The following is an 18,147-nucleotide window of genomic DNA, read 5'->3' on the forward strand; positions in this document are numbered from 1 at the left end:
TAGAACCGTTCAACTTAAGCTTCTTCAGCATTACTGGTTGGGGCATAGACTTGGATTGCTGTGATATTGAATGGTTTGCCTTGGAAATGAACAGAAATCATTCTGTCATTTTTGAGATTGCATCCAAGTACTGCATTTCAGACTCTTTTGATGACTATGGTGGCTGCTCCATTCTTCTAAAGGATTCTTGCCCACAGTAGTAGATATAATAATGGTCATCTGAGTTAAATTCACCCATTCCAGTCTATTTTAGTTCACTGATTCCTAAAATGTCAGTGTTCACTCTTGCCATCTCCTGTTTGACCACTTCCAGTTTGCCTTGATTCATGGACCTAACATTCCAGGTTCCTATGCAATATTGCTCTTTACAGCATTGGACTTTACTTCCATCACCAGTCACATCCACAACTGGGTGTTGTTTTCCTTTGGCTCCGTCTCTTCATTCTTTCTGGAGTTATTTCTCCACTAGTGCATTCAAGTATGACCTAAATCAAATCCCTTACAATTATACAGTGGAAGTGAGAAATAGATTCAAGGGATTAGATCTGATAGAGTGCCTGATGAACTATGGATGGAGGTTCATGACATAGTACAGGAGACAGGGATAAGACCATCCCTAAGAAAAAGAAATGCAAAAAGGCAAAATGGCTGTCTGAGGAGGCCTTACAAACAGCTGTGAAAAGAGAAGTGAAAAGCAAAGGAGAAAAGGAAAGATACACCTATTTGAATGTAGAGCTTCAAAGAATAGCAAGGAGAGATAAGAAAGCCTTCCTCAGTGATCAGTGGAAAGAAATAGAGGAAAACAATAGAATGGGAAAGACTAGAGATCTCTTCAAGAAAATTAGAGATACTAAGCGAACATATCGTGCAAAGATGGGCACAATAAAGGACAGCAATGGTATGGACCTAACAGAAGCAGAAGATATAAAGAAGAGGTGGCAAGAATACACAGAAGAACTATACAAAAAAGATATTCATGACCCAGATAACCACGATGGTGTGATCACCCACCTAGAGCCAGACATCCTGGAATGTGAAGTCAAGTGAGCCTTAGGAAGCATCACTATGAACTAGTGGAGGTGATGGAATTCCAGTTGAGCTATTTCAAATCCTAAAAGATGATGCTGTGAAATTGCTGCACTCAATATGCCAGCAAATTTGGAAAACTCAGCAGTGGCCACAGGAATGGAAAAGGTCAGATTTCTTTCCAATCCCAAAGAAAGGCAAAGCCAAAGAATGCTCAAACTACTGCATAGTGGCACTCATCTCACACACTAGTAAAGTAATGTTCAAAATTCTGCAAGCCAGACTTCAACAATACGTGAACCGTGAACTTCCAGGTGTTCAAGCTGGTTTTAGAAAAGGCAGAGGAACCAGAGATGAAATTGCCAATATCCGCTGGATCATTGAAAAAGCAAGAGAGTTCCAGAAAAACATCTATTTCTGCTTTATTGACTATGCCAAAGCCTTTGACTGTGTGGATCACAATAAACCATGGAAAATTCTGAGAGAGAGGGATTACCAGACCACCTAACCAGCCTCTTGAGAAATCTGTATGCAGGTCAGGAAGCAACAGAACAGGACATGGAACAACAGACTGGTTCCAAATAGGAAAATGAGTACGTCAAGCCTATATACTGTCACCCTGCTTATTTAACTTATATGCAGAGTACATCATGAGAAATGCTGAGCTGGAAGAAGCACAAGCTGGAATCAAGATTGCCGGGAGAAATATCAATAACCTCAGATATGCAGATGACACCACCCTTATGGCAGAAAGCGAAGAAGAACTAAAGAGCCTCTTGATGAAAGTGAATGAGGAGAGTGAAAAAGTTGGCTTAAAGCTCAACATTCAGAAACTAAGATCATGACATCCGGTCCCATCACTTCAAGGCAAATAGATGGGGAACAGTGGCTGACTTTATTGTTTTGGGCTCCAAAATCACGGCAGATGGTGATTGCAGCCATGAAATTAAAAGATGCTTACTCCTTGGCAGGAAAGTTATGACCAATCTAGTCAGCATATTAAAAAGCAGAGATATTACTTTGTCAACAAAGGTCCGTCTAGTCAAGGCTATGATGTTTCCAGTAGTCACGTATGGATGTGAGAGGTGGACTATAAAGAAAGCTGAGCACCGAAGAATTGATGCTTTTGAACTGTGGTGTTGGAGAAGACTCTTGAGAGTCCCTTGGACTGCAAGGAGATCCAACCAGTCCTTCCTAAAGGAGATCAGTCCTGAGTGTTCATTGGAAGGACTGATGCTGAAACTGAAACTCCAATACTTTGGCCACCTGATGGGAAGAGCTGACTCATTGGAAAAGACCCTGATGCTGGGAAAGATTGAAGGCAGGAGGAGAAGGGGACGACAAAGGATTAGATGGTTGGGTGGCATCACTGATTTGATTGACATGAGTTTGAGTAAGCTCTGGGAGTTGGTGATGGACAAGGAGGCCTGGCATGTTGCAGTCCATGGGGTCACAAAGAGTTGGACACGACTGAGCAACTGAACTGAACTGATCTCCCGTAGCATATTGGGCATCTACCGACCTGGGGAGTTCTTCTTTCAGTGTCCTATCCTTTTGCCTTTTCATGCTGTTCATGGGGTTCTCAAGGCAAGAATGCTGAAGTGGTTTGCCGTTTGTTTTCCAGTTGACCTCGTTTTGTTGGAACTCTCCACCGTGACCCTCCCATCTTGGGTGGCCCTACATGGCATGGCTCATAGTTTCATTAAGTTAGACAAGGCTGGGGTCCATGTGATCAGTTTGGTTAGTTTTCTGTGATTGTGGTTTTCATTCTATCTATCCTCTGATGGATAAGGATAAGAGGTTATGGAAGCTTCCTGATGGGAGAGACTGACTGAGGTGGAATCTGGGTCTTGTTTTGATGGGCGGGACCATGCTCAGTAAATTTTTAATCCAATTTTCTATTGATGGGCAGAGCTGTGTTCCCTCCCTGTTGTTTGACCTGAGGTCAAACTATAATGGAGGTAATGAAGATAATGGCAACCTCCTTCAAAAGGTCCCATGCAGGCACTGCTGCATTCAGTGCCCCTGACCCTGAAGCAGGCCACTGTTGACCCATGCTTCCACCACAGACTCCTGGACACTCCCAGGCAAGTCTGGGTCAGTCTCTTGTGGGGTCACTGCTCCTTTCTCCTGGGTTCTGGTGCACACAAGGTTCTGTTCGTGCCCTCCAAGAGTCTGTTTCCCCAGTCCTGTGTAAGTTCTGGCGGCTCTATGGTGGGGTTGATGGCGACCTCCTCCAAGAGGGCTTATGCCATCCATACCCAGGTCTACTGCACCCAGAGCTCTTGTGCCTGCAGCAGGCCACTGCTGGCCCATACCTTCGCAGGAGACACTCATACACAGCTCTGGCTCAGTCTCTGTGGGATCCCTGGGTCCTGGTGTGCACAAGGTGTGTTTGAGCCCTCTGAGTGTCTCTGGTGGGTAAGGGGTTTGATTCTAAACACGATTTCACCCCTCCTACCCTCTTGCTGGGGCTTCGCCTTTGCCCTTGGACGTGGGGCATCTTTTTTTGGTGGGATCCAACATTCTCCAGTCGGTTGTTCAGCAGTGAGTTGTAGTTTTGGAGTTCTCACAGGACACGGTGAGCACATGTCCTTCTACTCTGCTATCTTACGCCACTGGAAAGGGTGTAATCCCAAAGAATTTCCAATCCCAAAGAATTTCCAGTCCCAAAGAAAGGAAATGCCAAAGAATGTTCAAACTACCACACAATTACAGTCATCTCACATACTGGCAAAGTAATGCTCAAAATTCTCCAAGCCAGGCTTTAGCAGTATGTGAACCATGAACTTCCAGATGTTCAAGCTGGATTTAGAAAAGGCAGAGGAACCAAAGATCAAATGCCAACATCCATTGGATCATCAAAAAAGCAAGAGAGTTCCAGGAAAACATCTATTTCTGCTTTATTGACTACACCAAAGCCTTTGACTGTGTAGATCACAACAAACTGTGGAAAATTCTTCAAGAGATGGGAATACCAGACCACCTTACCTGCCTCCTGAGCAATCTATATGCAGATCAAGAAGCAGCAGTTAGAACTGGACATGGAACAACAGACTGTATATTTTCACCCTGCTTATTTAACTTATATGCAGAGTATATCATGCATAATTCTGAGCTGGATGAAGCACAGGCTGTAATCAAGATTGCCGGGAGAAATATCAGTAACCTCAGATGTGCAGAAGACACACCATCCTTATGGCTGAAAGCGAAGAAGAACTAAAGAGACTCTTAATGAAAATGAAAGAGGAGAGTGAACTCAACATTCAGAAAACTAAGATCATGGCATCCAGTTCCATGACTTCATGGCAAATAGGTGGGGAAATAGTGGAAACATTGAGAGACTTTATACTTTTGGGCTCCAAAATAACTGCAGATGGTGACTGTAGCCATGAAATTAAAAGACACTTGCTCCTTGGAAGAAAAACTATGACCAACCTAGACAGGATATTAAAAAGCAGAGACATTACTTTGCCAACAAAGGTCCGTTTTGTCAAAGCTATGGTTTTTCCGATAGTCATGTATGGATGTGAGAGTTGGACTGTAAACAAAGCTGAGCACTGAAGAATTGATGCTTTTGAACTGTGATGTTAGAGAAGACCCTTGAGAGTCCCTTGGACTGCAAGGAAGTCTAACCAGTCCATCCTAAAGGAAATCAGTCCAGATTCTTTGTTGGAAGGACTGATGCTGAAGCTGAAGAAAGTTTGATACTTTGGCCACCTGATGGGAAGAATTGACTCATTTGAAAAGACCCTGAATCTGGGAAAGATTGAAGGCAGGAGGAGAAGGGGACGACAGAGGATGAGATAGTTGGGTGGCATCACTGATTGGATTGACATGAGTTTGAGTAAGCTCTGGGAGTTGGTGATGGACAGGGAGGCCTGGTGTGCGGCAGTCCATGGGGTCGCAAAGAGTCAGCCACGACTGAGCGACTAAACTGAACTGTACTGAAGTGTTTTTTGAAACTATAAATTTATAGTTTAGACTAGTTTTATCATGAAGAATTAGTAAGTATTCAGCTTAAGATTTTCAAAGAAATAATAAGAGAAAAAACAGAAAATTAGATGTGGGTTTTTTTGGTTTTTGGCCACAATGTGCCACTTATGGGATCTTAGTTCCTAACAAGGGATTGAACCCAGGCAAATGACAGTGAAAGTGTGGAGTCCTAACCACTGAACCACCAGGGAATTTCCTAAATGTGTGATTTTAAGATACATGTACACTGAACTGTATATACTTGGAACTGGGAAATCAGAGCTACCATAAACTCACTGCTTGAATAGGAAAAAGTGGCCCCTTTTTGGTGGGTTTGGCCCATGCCTAGGCATACAGATTGGTCAGTGTAGGCTTATAGTCAGATTCCTGTGTACCATCTTATATGTAACCATATGCATTTGTTTCAGACACGTATCCTATATGCGTACATTTCCCTTGGGCTTGCTGTCATCTCAGTGCCTGTGCACTAGTTCTCTACCTGCAGTGATCTTTCCTTGGATATCTGCTTGACTCACTTCCATCCTCTATGCCTTTACTTATGTCACCTTCTCACTGAGTGTTTCCCTGACCACTCTTACGTCTCTCACCTTGCCAAAGAATTTGTTTGACTCTCCTCACTAGTATGTAAGGTCCATGAGAAAGAGATATCTTTGCCTCTTTTGTTTACTGATATATCCCTGGCACTTTAGCTCCAGAAATACATTCATGTTGAGTGAATAGTCATCTGGGAGTATGGAGAAGAAAAGAGAGTATGGAATATAAGATTGTTGCACGGCCTTAAAGACCCTCTTATGTATGGTTAACTTTATCATAAGTTCTAAATTTTGTGCAACAGCTGTTGCACAAAAGTTGTTGAAATGTGAATTACATAGGCACCTCAGGTAGACTAGAGAACATGACATTTTTCATGATAGGTAGACCTATGTACCAATTATAAATGAAATTCCAAGTGAACTACATGTTACATAAATATTTGTGCTGAAGATATTTTTTTTCTTGATAGTTGATTTAAAGAGAAAATATCCCATAGTAGACGTATCAGAACAGCAGAGTGTTCTGTGGAGACTCTGAAATTTTAAGGCAAGTAATATCAACATTAGAAGTTTGAGTTTCATGTTTGTCTTCTTAGTTTGGGCTGCTATAACAAAAATACAGAGAATGAGTGGCTTAAACAATAAACATTTATTGTCACAGATCTGGAGGCTATGGAGTTCAAGATCAAGGTGCTAGCAGAACAGTGTCTACAAAGAGCCTGCTTCCCATAGACTGTAGACTGCTGTCTTCTCCCTGTATCCTCAAAAAACCAAGGGCAATCATCTCCACCCACATCCCTTCTTATAAGGGCACTGAGCTCATTCATGAGAGCTCATGACCTAATTGGGCTTCCCTGGTGGCACAGTGGTAAAGAATCCGCCTGCCAATACAGGAGACAGCAGTTCGATCCCTCAGTCAGGAAGATCCCCTGGAGAAGGAAATTACCCACTCCCGTATTCTTGCTGGGAAAATCCCATGGGCAGTGAAGCCTGACAGGCTACAGTCCATGGAGTCAAAAAGAGTCTGATATGACTTAGCAAACAAAAAACAACAACAAACTCATTCATGAGGGCTCATGACCTAATTACTTCCCAAAGGCCCCACCGCCTGATACCATCACACTGGGAATTGGCAGCACATTTAGTCCTTTAGCACCTCCTTTTGGGTTGAGTCTTTCCACTACCTCATTCAGGCCATCCTTGCTTCTGCCAGTTATATTATCAGGTTACATATGCCTTTAATGAGAGTAATTTGTATTCTAAAATCTAGTCTCTTAAAGCAGAAAATTTCTAATTCTATAAGGATGATTTTTCAAGTATGTGTTTAGTCTAGAATAAAAAGTTGCCAATAGCGCACACAGTCATTTGTTGTAAAATAGGCTTGTGGTAGAAGTTGAATAATAAAGTCATCCGTGCCTACTTCACCCAGGTTGAATTACACAACATAGTTCAATTTCTGGTGATGGAGATTATAGGTCTTTTCTGCCTGTCCCTAGGGAAGTATAGATAAGTTTATCTGTTTATAGTATTCCATGGCTACTGAGGAGTAAAGAATAGGGCTTGACTGCTGGGTCTAGTTTTAGTTTTATAGAAAATTTGAAGACGAATGAATAACCATCTCCTCCCCAACCCCACTCTGCCACCATAGCATTTTTAACTGTTAGATACAGGGATATAGGACTAATAAAAATTTTTAATAGTTTTGTAAAAAGATAATTGGGAGAAAAATTACTAACCATCCCTTTTCTTTTTCTTTTTTTTAGGCTTACTTAATTCCAGATATGGCCGAGGATGGATTGATCACAGAAAATTAGCTGTAAATAGCTTTCGCTGTTTTGGATATGGCCAGAAATCTTTTGAATCTAAAATCTTAGAAGAAACCAATTTTTTCATTGATGCTGTTGAAACATACAATGGTAGCCCTTTTGACTTAAAACAATTAGTAACAAATGCTGTTTCAAACATAACCAATCTAGTCATTTTTGGAGAACGATTCACTTATGAAGACACTGATTTTCAGCACATGATTGAGTTATTTAGTGAAAATGTGGAACTAGCTGCCAGTGCCTCAGTCTTCCTCTATAATGCCTTTCCATGGATTGGCATCTTACCTTTTGGAAAACATCAACAACTGTTTAGAAATGCAGCTGTGGTCTATGACTTTCTCTCTAGGCTTATTGAAAAAACTTCCATCAACAGAAAACCGCAGTTACCTCAGCATTTTGTTGATGCTTATTTAGATGAGATGGAAAGAAGTAAAAATGACCCATCATCTACTTTCTCCAAAGAAAACCTAATTTTTTCTGTGGGTGAACTCATCATTGCTGGAACTGAAACTACAACTAATGTGCTACGGTGGGCAGTTCTTTTCATGGCCCTTTATCCTAACATTCAAGGTGAGGATTCGCATGATCTTAAGATCTGTGCTTACGTTTAGGGCCCACACGTGTTTTACAGTCTTTGGCTGTATACAAAGCATTTTAGTTAGGAACTCCTGCTATGCTGTCCAAAAAGAGAAGTACTGAATAGCTAGTACTGAATAACTATAAGGTTTTAAAAACTATTAATTCATGTAAAAATCTCAGATATAAATCTTACAATACCTGTATTATAAATGAGGGAAAAGGCTAAGTGACTGATTTGCCCACTTCCTTCTAGTTCTAAGCCAGAACCCGAACCCTAGTTTTTTGGGATTTTTTGTTTGTTTGTTTTGATTTGGTTTTGGTTACACCACGCAGCATGCAGAATCTTAGTTTCCCAACCAAGGATTGAACCCATACCCTCTGCAGTGGAAGCATGTAGTCTTTATAGCTGAACTGCCAGGAAAGTCCCAACCCTGGCTTTTTAAAAATTATTATTTATTTTTAATTGAAAGATTATTGTTTTACAACATTGTGTTGGTTTCTGCCATACATCAACGTGAATCAACCATAGGTATACATATGTCCCCTCCCTCTTGAACCTCCCTCCTACGTCCCACCCTAACCCACCTCTCTAGGTTACAGAGCCCAGATTTGAATTCCCACTGACTATTTACATGTGTAGTCTATATGTTTCCATACTACTCTCCATTTGTCCCACCCTCTCCTTACCCCCAACCCCATACCCACAAATCTGTTCTCCATGTCTGTGTCTCCATTGAAAGTGAAAGTCACTCAGTTGTGCCCAACTCTTTGTGACCCCACAGACTGTATGTAGCCCGTTAGGCTCCTCTGTCCATGGAATTGACCAGGCCAGAATACTGGAGTGGGTAGCCATTCCCTTCTCCAGGAGATTTTTCCCAACCCAGGGATCAAACCCAGGTCTCCTGCCTTGCAGGCAGATTCTTTACTGTCTGAGCCCCAGGGAAGCCCCTGAGTCCCCATTGCTGCCCTACACATAGGTTCATCAGTATCATCTTTCTAGATTCCAGATATATGCATTAATATACAATATTTATTTTTCTCTTTCAGACTTACCTCACTCTGTATAATAGTTTCTAGGTTCATCCACCTCATTAGAACAGACTCAAATATGTCCCTTTAATTCACTGAGTAATATTCCATTGTGTATATATATGTGTGTGTGTGTGTGTGTGTGTGTGTGTATCACAACTTTATCCATTTATCTGTTGATGGATATTTGGGTTGTTTCCATGTCTTTGCTGTTGTAAATAGTGCTGCAATGAACATTACCAACCCTGGTCTTTTTTATTTGAAGTTTCTAATGCTTTGTTCTTTTCCTTGATCAGAGTAATGTTGTTTTAATTCTAGATTTAATTTTTATTTTTATTACCTATAATGTGTGTTTCACAATTAGGTACTGGTTGTGTAAGATATGTGGCATGTGTTTAAATAGATCTCCCAGATAATGAAAAATCTGAATCTGAATGTACCCATACCATGTTGGCTGGTTATCGTTTGTTTTATCCTAAAGAGAGGTTACTTTAGATATAATTCTAAGAATTGCATAATAATGGGAACACTTTTTCTCTTACAGGACAAGTTCAGAAAGAGATTGACTTAATTATAGGACCCAGTGGGAAGCTTTCTTGGGATGACAAGTGTAAAATGCCTTACACCGAGGCAGTTTTGCATGAAGTTTTAAGATTCTGTAACATAGTGCCGTTAGGGATTTTCCATGCAACCTCTGAGGATGCAGTTGTACGTGGTTATTCCATTCCTAAAGGCACAACAGTAATCACAAATCTTTATTCTGTACACTTTGACGAAAAGTATTGGAGAGACCCAGAAATATTCTATCCAGAGCGATTTCTGGACAGCAGTGGATATTTTGCCAAGAAGGAAGCTTTGGTTCCCTTTTCCCTAGGTAAGAGAGCTTTTTCACAGGGGCTTAACTTGAGAACAAAGTATAGTGATGATTCATTATGTATAACATCTTAATCTGAAGCATTCTGTTGTAGAATTAATATCCCAACTTTGAAAACAGCATTGACTCTTAAGGAGAGAACGGTTTAATTAGATGTCATTAACACCTGTTTCTACTCAAAATAAACAAGGCATAATTTAGCAGCTAGAAAGTAACTGATGAGAAGCTCTGGTTTCTTTTGAAACTCTCTTGCTTATGAAATTTGTAGAGCTGGAAGTCAGTAACAGGCACCTTGAGAAACTGAGACCCAGGGACAGGAATGGCATCATAATTTGAAGTGAAACTGGAATCAAGCTCTCGTGACTTTTAATTATTATACCTCATTTCCAAAAACATTGCGTCTCCTGTGAAAAAGTACACAGATCACAAGACCCATGGAAGATGGCTTGGAGAAATCTTTTCACTGGGGAAGGGTACACATACAGTCATTTGAAATGAAATGAACTTTTCCTGGGTCAATAGAACTAAGTGTCACACCTTAGATCTTTCATGGCATATCTCAGGCTCCGTTGCAAAGAAAGCAGAGAATGGAACTAATGAGCTTACAAAAGTACATGACCTGACAAAAGAAGGTAAAAAATGGGCCCTGGGAACTGAAATGCTAGGGCCCATTTATATTCTTTGGGGCTTAAGAAAATCCTTTAATGAACATAACTTCCTCTCAGTTCAGTTCAGTCGCTCAGTCGTGTCCGACTCTTTGCGACCCCATGGACCACGGCACACCAGGCCTCTCTGTCCATCACCAACTCCTGGAGTTTACTCAGACTCATGTCCATTGAGTCGGTGATGCCATCCAACCATCTCATCCCCTGTCATCCTCTTTTCCTCCTGCCTTCAATCTTTCCCAGCATCAGAGTCTTTTTCAATGAGTCAGCTCTTCGCATCAGGTGGCCAAAGTATTGGAGTTTCAGCTTCAACATCAGTCCTTCCAATGAACACTCAGGACTGATCTCCTTTAGGATGGACTGGTTGGATCTTGCAGTCCAAGGGACTCTCAAGAGTCTTCTCCAACACCACAGTTCAAAAGCATCAATTCTTCGGCCCTCAGCTTTCTTTATAGTCCAACTCTTACATCCATGCATGACTGCTGGAAAAACCATAGCTTTGACTAGGCAGACGTTTGTTGGCAAAGTGATGTCTCTGCTTTTTAATATACTGTCTAGGCTGGTCATAACTTTCTTGCCAAGGAGGAAGCATCTTTTAATTTCTTGGCTGCAATCACCATCTGCAGTGGTTTTGGAGCCCAAAACAATAAAGTCAGCCACTGTTTCCATTGTTTCCCCATCTATTTGCCATGAAGTGATGGGACCAGATGCCATGATCTTAGTTTTCTGAATGTTGAGCTTTAAGCCAACTTTTTCACTCTCCTCTTTAACTTTCATCAAAAAACTCTTTAGTTCTTCTTCACTTTCTGCCATAAGGGTGGTGTCATCTGCATATCTGAGGTTATTGATATTTCTCCCGGCAATCTTGATTCCAGCTTGTGCTTCATCCAGCCCAGGATTTCTCATGATGTACTCTGCATATAAGTTAAATAAGCAGTGTGACAGTATACAGCCTTGACATACTCCTTTTCCTATTTGGAACCAATCTGTTGTTCCATGTCCAATTCTGTTGCTTCCTGACCTGCATACAGGTTTCTCAAGAGGCAGGTCAGGTGGTCTGGTATTCCCATCTCTCAGAATTTTCCACAGTTTATTGTGATCCACACAGTCAAAAGGCTTTGGCATAGTCAATAAAGCAGAAATAGATGTTTTTCTTGAACTCTCTTGCTTTTTGGATGATCCAGCGGATGTTGGCAATTTGATCTCTGGTTCCTCTGCCTTTTCTAAAACCAGCTTGAACATCTGGAAGTTCACGGTTCACGTATTGCTGAAGCCTGGCTTGAAGAATTTTGAGCATTACTTTACTAGTGTGTGAGATGAGTACAATTGTGCGGTAGTTTGAGCATTCTTTGGGATTGGAATGAAAACTGGCCTTTTCCAGTCCTGTGGCCACTGCTGAGTTTTCTAAATTTGCTGGCATTTTGAGTGCAGCACTTTCAAAGCATCATCTTTTAGGATTTGAAATAGTTCAACTGGAATTCCATCACTTCCACTAGCTTTGTTCGTAGTGATGCTTCCTAAGGCCCACTTAACTTCCTCTAACATTCTTTAAATACCAGAGTTCCTGAAAGATATGTATTAAACATAAGTTTTGGTAAATAATTTAAAAACTATTATGCCTGCTTTCTGTTTAGGGAGAAGACATTGTCTTGGAGAACAGCTGGCTCGGATGGAAATGTTCCTGTTTTTCACAACATTGCTTCAGAGGTTTCATTTGCATTTTCCACATGAACTGGTTCCAAACCTGAAGCCCAGGTTAGGCATGACATTGCAACCCCAGCCCTACCTCATCTGTGCAGAAAGACGCTGAAAGTACACAGATGTTTTGTGGAACAAGCTGTTCGCCTCACCCTCAAACCTTATTTAATTATGTGTTTGGACAGGAATCACAGCATCATAAAACCAAATGAACAGAGATGTATCTTTAAAAGCAGTACTACTATAATAATATGCATTAGCTATTGTTTTTTCCTTATAAGTCTTATGACTTATAATTCCACTTAAAGTGGAATTATCTGAGGAAAACAGAGGTGCAAATGGCAGCTCTTGCATCAGTTTCCTGACTTTTTAACCTCTTATTGAGCACCAGGTACCTGTCATCCATTCTTGACTCCAGCTTGCTCCTTTCTGATATATTTGCCTCCAATGCCAGTGCCAGCTCCTTTCTAATCAGGTATTATCTGTGTTACCACACAATCCAGTCCAGTTTCATAGTAGACCAAAGAAATTAGAACGCAAATAAGTGAGTTTGGACTACAGAGGTATTTTATTAGATGCAGTGGTAGACGACAGAATATATATTTATATAGTATATTTAATATAAAACCTGCTAATACTTTCAAGTCTTACTTCCTACTATAGTTTCATAAGAGTTGTATCATTCTTCCTACATATGAGGGTCCTATGATATATAATAATGATATGATATTGATAATGATATATGATAATGTATTTAAAAATGACGGGTAGCATGACCTAGATGCTTAATGATGTAATAAAAAGCCTGTTTCTTCACATCCCTCAAGTTTGCTTTCCAGATGATACTAGCTTTATCTTAAGGCTGGCTTTTGGAAGTACATGTTCTTTGCCCATGTCCTTTCAAGATACTGAGCTTGGATTGTTTTTGGGAGAGCAAGGGAGCTTTTCAGATGTTCCCTTAAAACTGTTCTTTGTGTCCCATAGGTCCTAACTAACCTATGTGTCCACCCATTAAAACTATGTCTTGAGACTTCCCTGTCGGTCCAGTGGTTAAGACTCTGTGGTTCCAATGCAAGGGACACAGGTTCGATCCCTGGTCAGGGAGCCAAGATCCCACGTGATAGATGGCCAAAAAAACAAAAACAAAAAAACCTGTCTTGTGAACATGGAGGCAACCCAAGTGCCCAGTAACAGATGACTGGATTAATAAAATGTGAGATAGATATAGATAGATAGATAGATATAGATAGATAGATAGATAGATGCTATTTATTTTCTTTACCTTGCATCTAAGGAAATGTATTTTTCCCTGATCAAGTTAATGTAAACCTGATGAAGATCATTTAAATATGTAGATTCACAAGTTGTTAATGTTAGAAGAGGTCTAATCTCACTTGATGTGCTCATTTTATGGCCAAGGAAGTAGGCGTTCAGATAGGGAAATGAAGAGCATGGCCCTCTTTCACCTCATCCATGTATTTTTTTAATCCAAGCTGTTTATTGGGATGGTTCCTCACTTATCCTGATTCAGAGTGCTTTTAGTGCTTCCATCTGAAGGAGCATCCTTTTGTAAGCCTTGTTTTTCCTGCTGTGGGCTGGCGGAGTCCTGCTGACTGTGCCAGAGCCCCAGTTAGCACATGGCTAACAATGGTGGTGATCTACAGCATTCTGGGCATTTCACATCCATGAGGTAAGAACTGCAGCTCTGTCCCAGGTACTTCTTTTTGTGTATTCTCTTCTCTTCTGAAGAGGGATGAAGGAGCTTCTTTGTAAGATGCGCATTCTTGTCAGGAGGTCATCAGACCATCTCTTATCCTTCTTACTCACACCCAATAATTTATACTATGCTTTATAGTTCATATGAGCAACTGAACTGAACTTACAGTTCATAAAGTTGTTTTCATACTGGCAACTCTTGACTATTTTCAGCCAATTTTAACTGGTAAAAATAAAGTACTGCAATTTTAGAAAAATATAAATTAACATGAATTTAATAAGTAATCCATAATGGATAATATTTCTTTTTTGGAACTATATAGTAACAGACTATCGATCTACTATAGTGAGAATGCCTTCTCTCTGATCAGTCAGTGGTGAGCTACTAACTTAAAATGTTAGAATTCACTTATGGTTTAAGATGGCAACTGAGCATACTTATTTCTTCTCTACAAATGCCACTGAAATAACCAAAAGGATAGAAAAAGGGATAAAGGCATTGATGATGGGGTTGGAGGGATATATTAGTGAATCAGCTACTCCCAGGTTCTAAAAGATGGAATGTAAATGGGATAATATTGAAAGAACCACAGATAGGACCATGCATAGACAAAGCCTGAGGTAGAGATAGGAGCTCATTCTTCACAGCTGATTATGGAAAAAGCAAGTAGCCAAGGAGAGTAGTACACAAGGACAGCAAGAGTGGAAAGAAATCATGTTGATGCTCCTGTCCCCATACTGCTTTCTCTTCTTGTTTGTGCAGCTATAGAATGTGCTCCCAGTGCTAAAGTAAATGTTTAAATAAATTGAGTACTATGTCTGGGAGGTAGTGGTGCTCCTACATAGGGATTGGAGCCGTCAATTGGCAGCCCCTTAATTTGGTCTGATTTTGGACCTAAAGTTCTACATAACCAAAATGATTAACCAGGTGGAAGGGCAAATTTCAGTCAACCAAGTGATGACTGGGGAAACATCAGCAAAAGGGCTAGTGTTAAGAATTGAATGTATTTAACTATAGTACTAACACTAAAACAAAGGTTGGAATAAGTGCAACAAAATAATGTGTAAAAGTTTATACTCTGACAGTGTGGAAATAATGTATCTAACAAAAATAAATGAGAGGAAAAAAAGGTGGAAAGTAGAATAAATCTCATTGCTTCATGTATAATAGTTAGAAGTCAAAGAATATAATTTGACAAATCAAGTATTAAATGTTTGAGTAAATTTAAGAGTATAAAAGTAAATGGTAGTAATACTGCTTAAAATTGGGTACTGGAAGACATGGAAGAAGAAAACGTCCATGTTAATTTATTATTCTTAGAAGAGAAGCAGATATTATCCAAACATATTATATAAAGGTATAAGCATAAAGATGACCACTAAATCAAAAATACAAGCCCACAAAAAAGAAAAAAAATACAAGCCTTCCTAAATGTCAGGAGAACTAAAATTAATAAAGAACAGATTATATGAGAGAACTAAAAAGGCTTATCTTACCTATTAAAACTATATTCAAATTGGATCACAGAGATAACTTGATGATATAGTTATGTTGTATATGAGAAACATCTTAAAAAAAAAAGTTAAGAATATAAGGATGAGTAAGGTCATACCAGGCAAATGCAAATAGAAAGCATGACTCATGATCTTAATAAAACAAGGTAGAATTCAAGGCAGAAAGCATAAGCAAGACAAAGAAATTCACTCTTTAAAGACTCCTAAAGACTTCACTCCTAAAGACTCTGATTCTAGAAGTTACAATAATTATGAATAACTGTTGCACCAAAAAGCAGTATCTTTCATGAAGCAAAAATGGCAAGAGGTACAAGGAAAAATGTATGGATGTATATTAATACTAAAAAACTAATTCACTTCTCTCAACCTAAGACAAATCAAGTGGATCTCAAAAAATAAAGATAAAGAAGACCTATACTAAGAATTCGCTGGTTGTTCAGTGGTTAGGACTCCACTCTTCCACTGCAGGGAGCACAGGCTCAGTCCTTGGTTGGGGAACTAAGATCCTGCGTGCCCTAGAGTGAGGCCAAAAAGAGTCGTCTGTACTGCATAATCAGTAAGGTAGAACTGAGGAATACACATCAAATTTTATATCTGATAATAGAGTATGCTATTTTTATACATGTTGATGAAAATTGACCACGCAATGGATCAAAAGTTGAACTTTGAAAAATTTCAGAAGTATAAATATTACAGATTTCATTATCTGAGCATAAGATAATAAGAATGGGTATTAATAACGGAATAATAAAACCAAAATTGCCTTCGTATCTTGAAATTAAAATTGTAAGATAATCACTGGACAGGGGGAAAACAAACAATAATTGGAGAATTTCTAGAAAACATGATAAAAACATCAGAATCTATGGAATACAGCTGCAGTAGTCTTCAGAAGAAAATTCACAGCCCTATGTACTTGTTTAGATGAAAAAATAAATCTCGAGGATGAGCTAGGCATGCTTTTTGTAAATTAGAAAAACAGCAAACCAAAGGAAAGTAGAAGGAAAAATTACAAATTCTGGATAAGCAGGAATTAATGAGTTAGACAATAGAAAATAAGACCAATAGGTTGTATCCTTTTTTTTAAAAATCCATATGCTAAATCAAGGGTCAACAATTTTATACTTCACAGGTGAAATTTGGCCCACCATCTGTTTTGTATGACCCCAAGTTAATGGTTTTTACATTTTTACATGCATGGTTAAAAAAAAGAATGGCTGAATGAGGGGAATTAGGGTAAATGGGTCAACATGTGATAAAGCAATATAGGAAAATGTAAATTCTAGCATCTAGACTGTTTAAGGGTGTTTCTTCTATAATTCTTTCAACTTTTCTGTTTGAAATTTTTGATAATAAAATATTGGGAGGAACACTAAAAACAAACAAAATATTTTGTGATAAATGAAAATTTTCTGCATTTCAAATTTAATGTTCATAAAGTTACATCTCTTTCCTGAAAGAGAATTTTAATAATTGTAAGAAATTGATTTGTAAAACTCAGTGCAAAGAAGTTTGAAGACCTGAATGAAATGGATAATCTCCATGAAAACATAATTTACCAGAGTCTAGTTTTCATAAAAGAAAAGTTGCCAAAGATGACCTTCAGAAAACTATTTGAGCTCTTCTAGAGCATAGAATGGAGGAGGAAATGGCAACCCACTCTAGTATTCTTGCCTGGATAATTCCATGGACAGAGGAGCCTGGCAGGCTACAGTCCATGGGTCGCACAAGTCAGACACAACTTAGTGACTAGAGAGAGAGCTAGAGAGAGCATAGAAATGAAAAGGAAATTTTTTTCTTTTGGCTGCTTCACTCAGCATATGGTATCTTAGGTTCCCGATCAGGGATCGACTTGTGTCCCTTGCATTGGAAGCACAGAGTCTCTCAATCACTGGCCCACCAGGGAACTCCCCTGGATGTCAATTTAAATGTCCTAAATAAGTTACTAAGAAAGGATCCAATAGTACATTTAAAAATTAATACATTCCAATCAAGTCAAGTTTACTCTAGGTAAACTATATGAATGGTTCAATATTAGAAAATGTTATTATTATTAATCATTTACAGAGAAAACTTATATGGACAAGCTCATACATACTGAAAAGACACTTGACAAAATTTAGCATTGAGTGAAATACAAATTGATAGAATGAATACATCAATATATACATATATACACCTCTAGGGGACTTCCCTGGTGGTACAGTGGTTAAGACTCCACGCTTAAGGCAGTGGTGGAGGTTCAATATCTAATCAGGGAACTAAGATTCCACATGCTGCATGGTGTGACAACAACAACAATATATACATATATATATATATATATATATATACACACACACCCCCACTGGAGAAGGCAATGGCAACCCACTCCAGTACTCTTGCCTGGAAAATCCCATGGGCAGAGGAGCCTGGTGGGCTGCAGTCCATGGGGTCCCGAAGAGTCAGACACGACTGAGCAACTTCACTTTTTATATATACCCACACATGCAAACAGCATACATATACTCTACAATATACTATATATATATATAGCAAATAGTATAACTATAATGTGTATTATATATGTTGTTGTTCAGTCACCCAGTTGCAACCCCATGGACTACAGCACTCCAGGCCTCCCTGTCCCTCATCATGTATTATATATACACATTCCAAAACTGATGTGAAAACATTGGAGGGATTCCCTT

General features: G+C 39.4%; 1 protein-coding gene across 4 annotated transcripts in view; it reads left to right on the forward strand.

The window, feature by feature from the left end:
* LOC122694116 (vitamin D 25-hydroxylase) overlaps nucleotides 1–17,812 on the forward strand; it is a 29,567-nt gene extending 11,755 nt beyond the window's left edge. For all 4 annotated transcript variants that reach the window (XM_043902424.1, XM_043902433.1, XM_043902448.1 and 1 more), the window contains 3 exons: nucleotides 7,319–7,951; nucleotides 9,534–9,863; nucleotides 12,163–17,812. In XM_043902424.1, coding sequence (XP_043758359.1) covers nucleotides 7,319–7,951; nucleotides 9,534–9,863; nucleotides 12,163–12,338 — 1,139 coding nt within the window. In that variant the 3' untranslated portion in view covers nucleotides 12,339–17,812. The remainder of the gene's footprint in view (nucleotides 1–7,318; nucleotides 7,952–9,533; nucleotides 9,864–12,162) is intronic.
* The last annotated feature ends 335 nt before the right edge of the window (nucleotides 17,813–18,147 follow it).

This window comes from Cervus elaphus, chromosome 1, assembly GCF_910594005.1.
Source record: "Cervus elaphus chromosome 1, mCerEla1.1, whole genome shotgun sequence".
NCBI classification, from domain to species: Eukaryota; Metazoa; Chordata; class Mammalia; order Artiodactyla; family Cervidae; genus Cervus; species Cervus elaphus.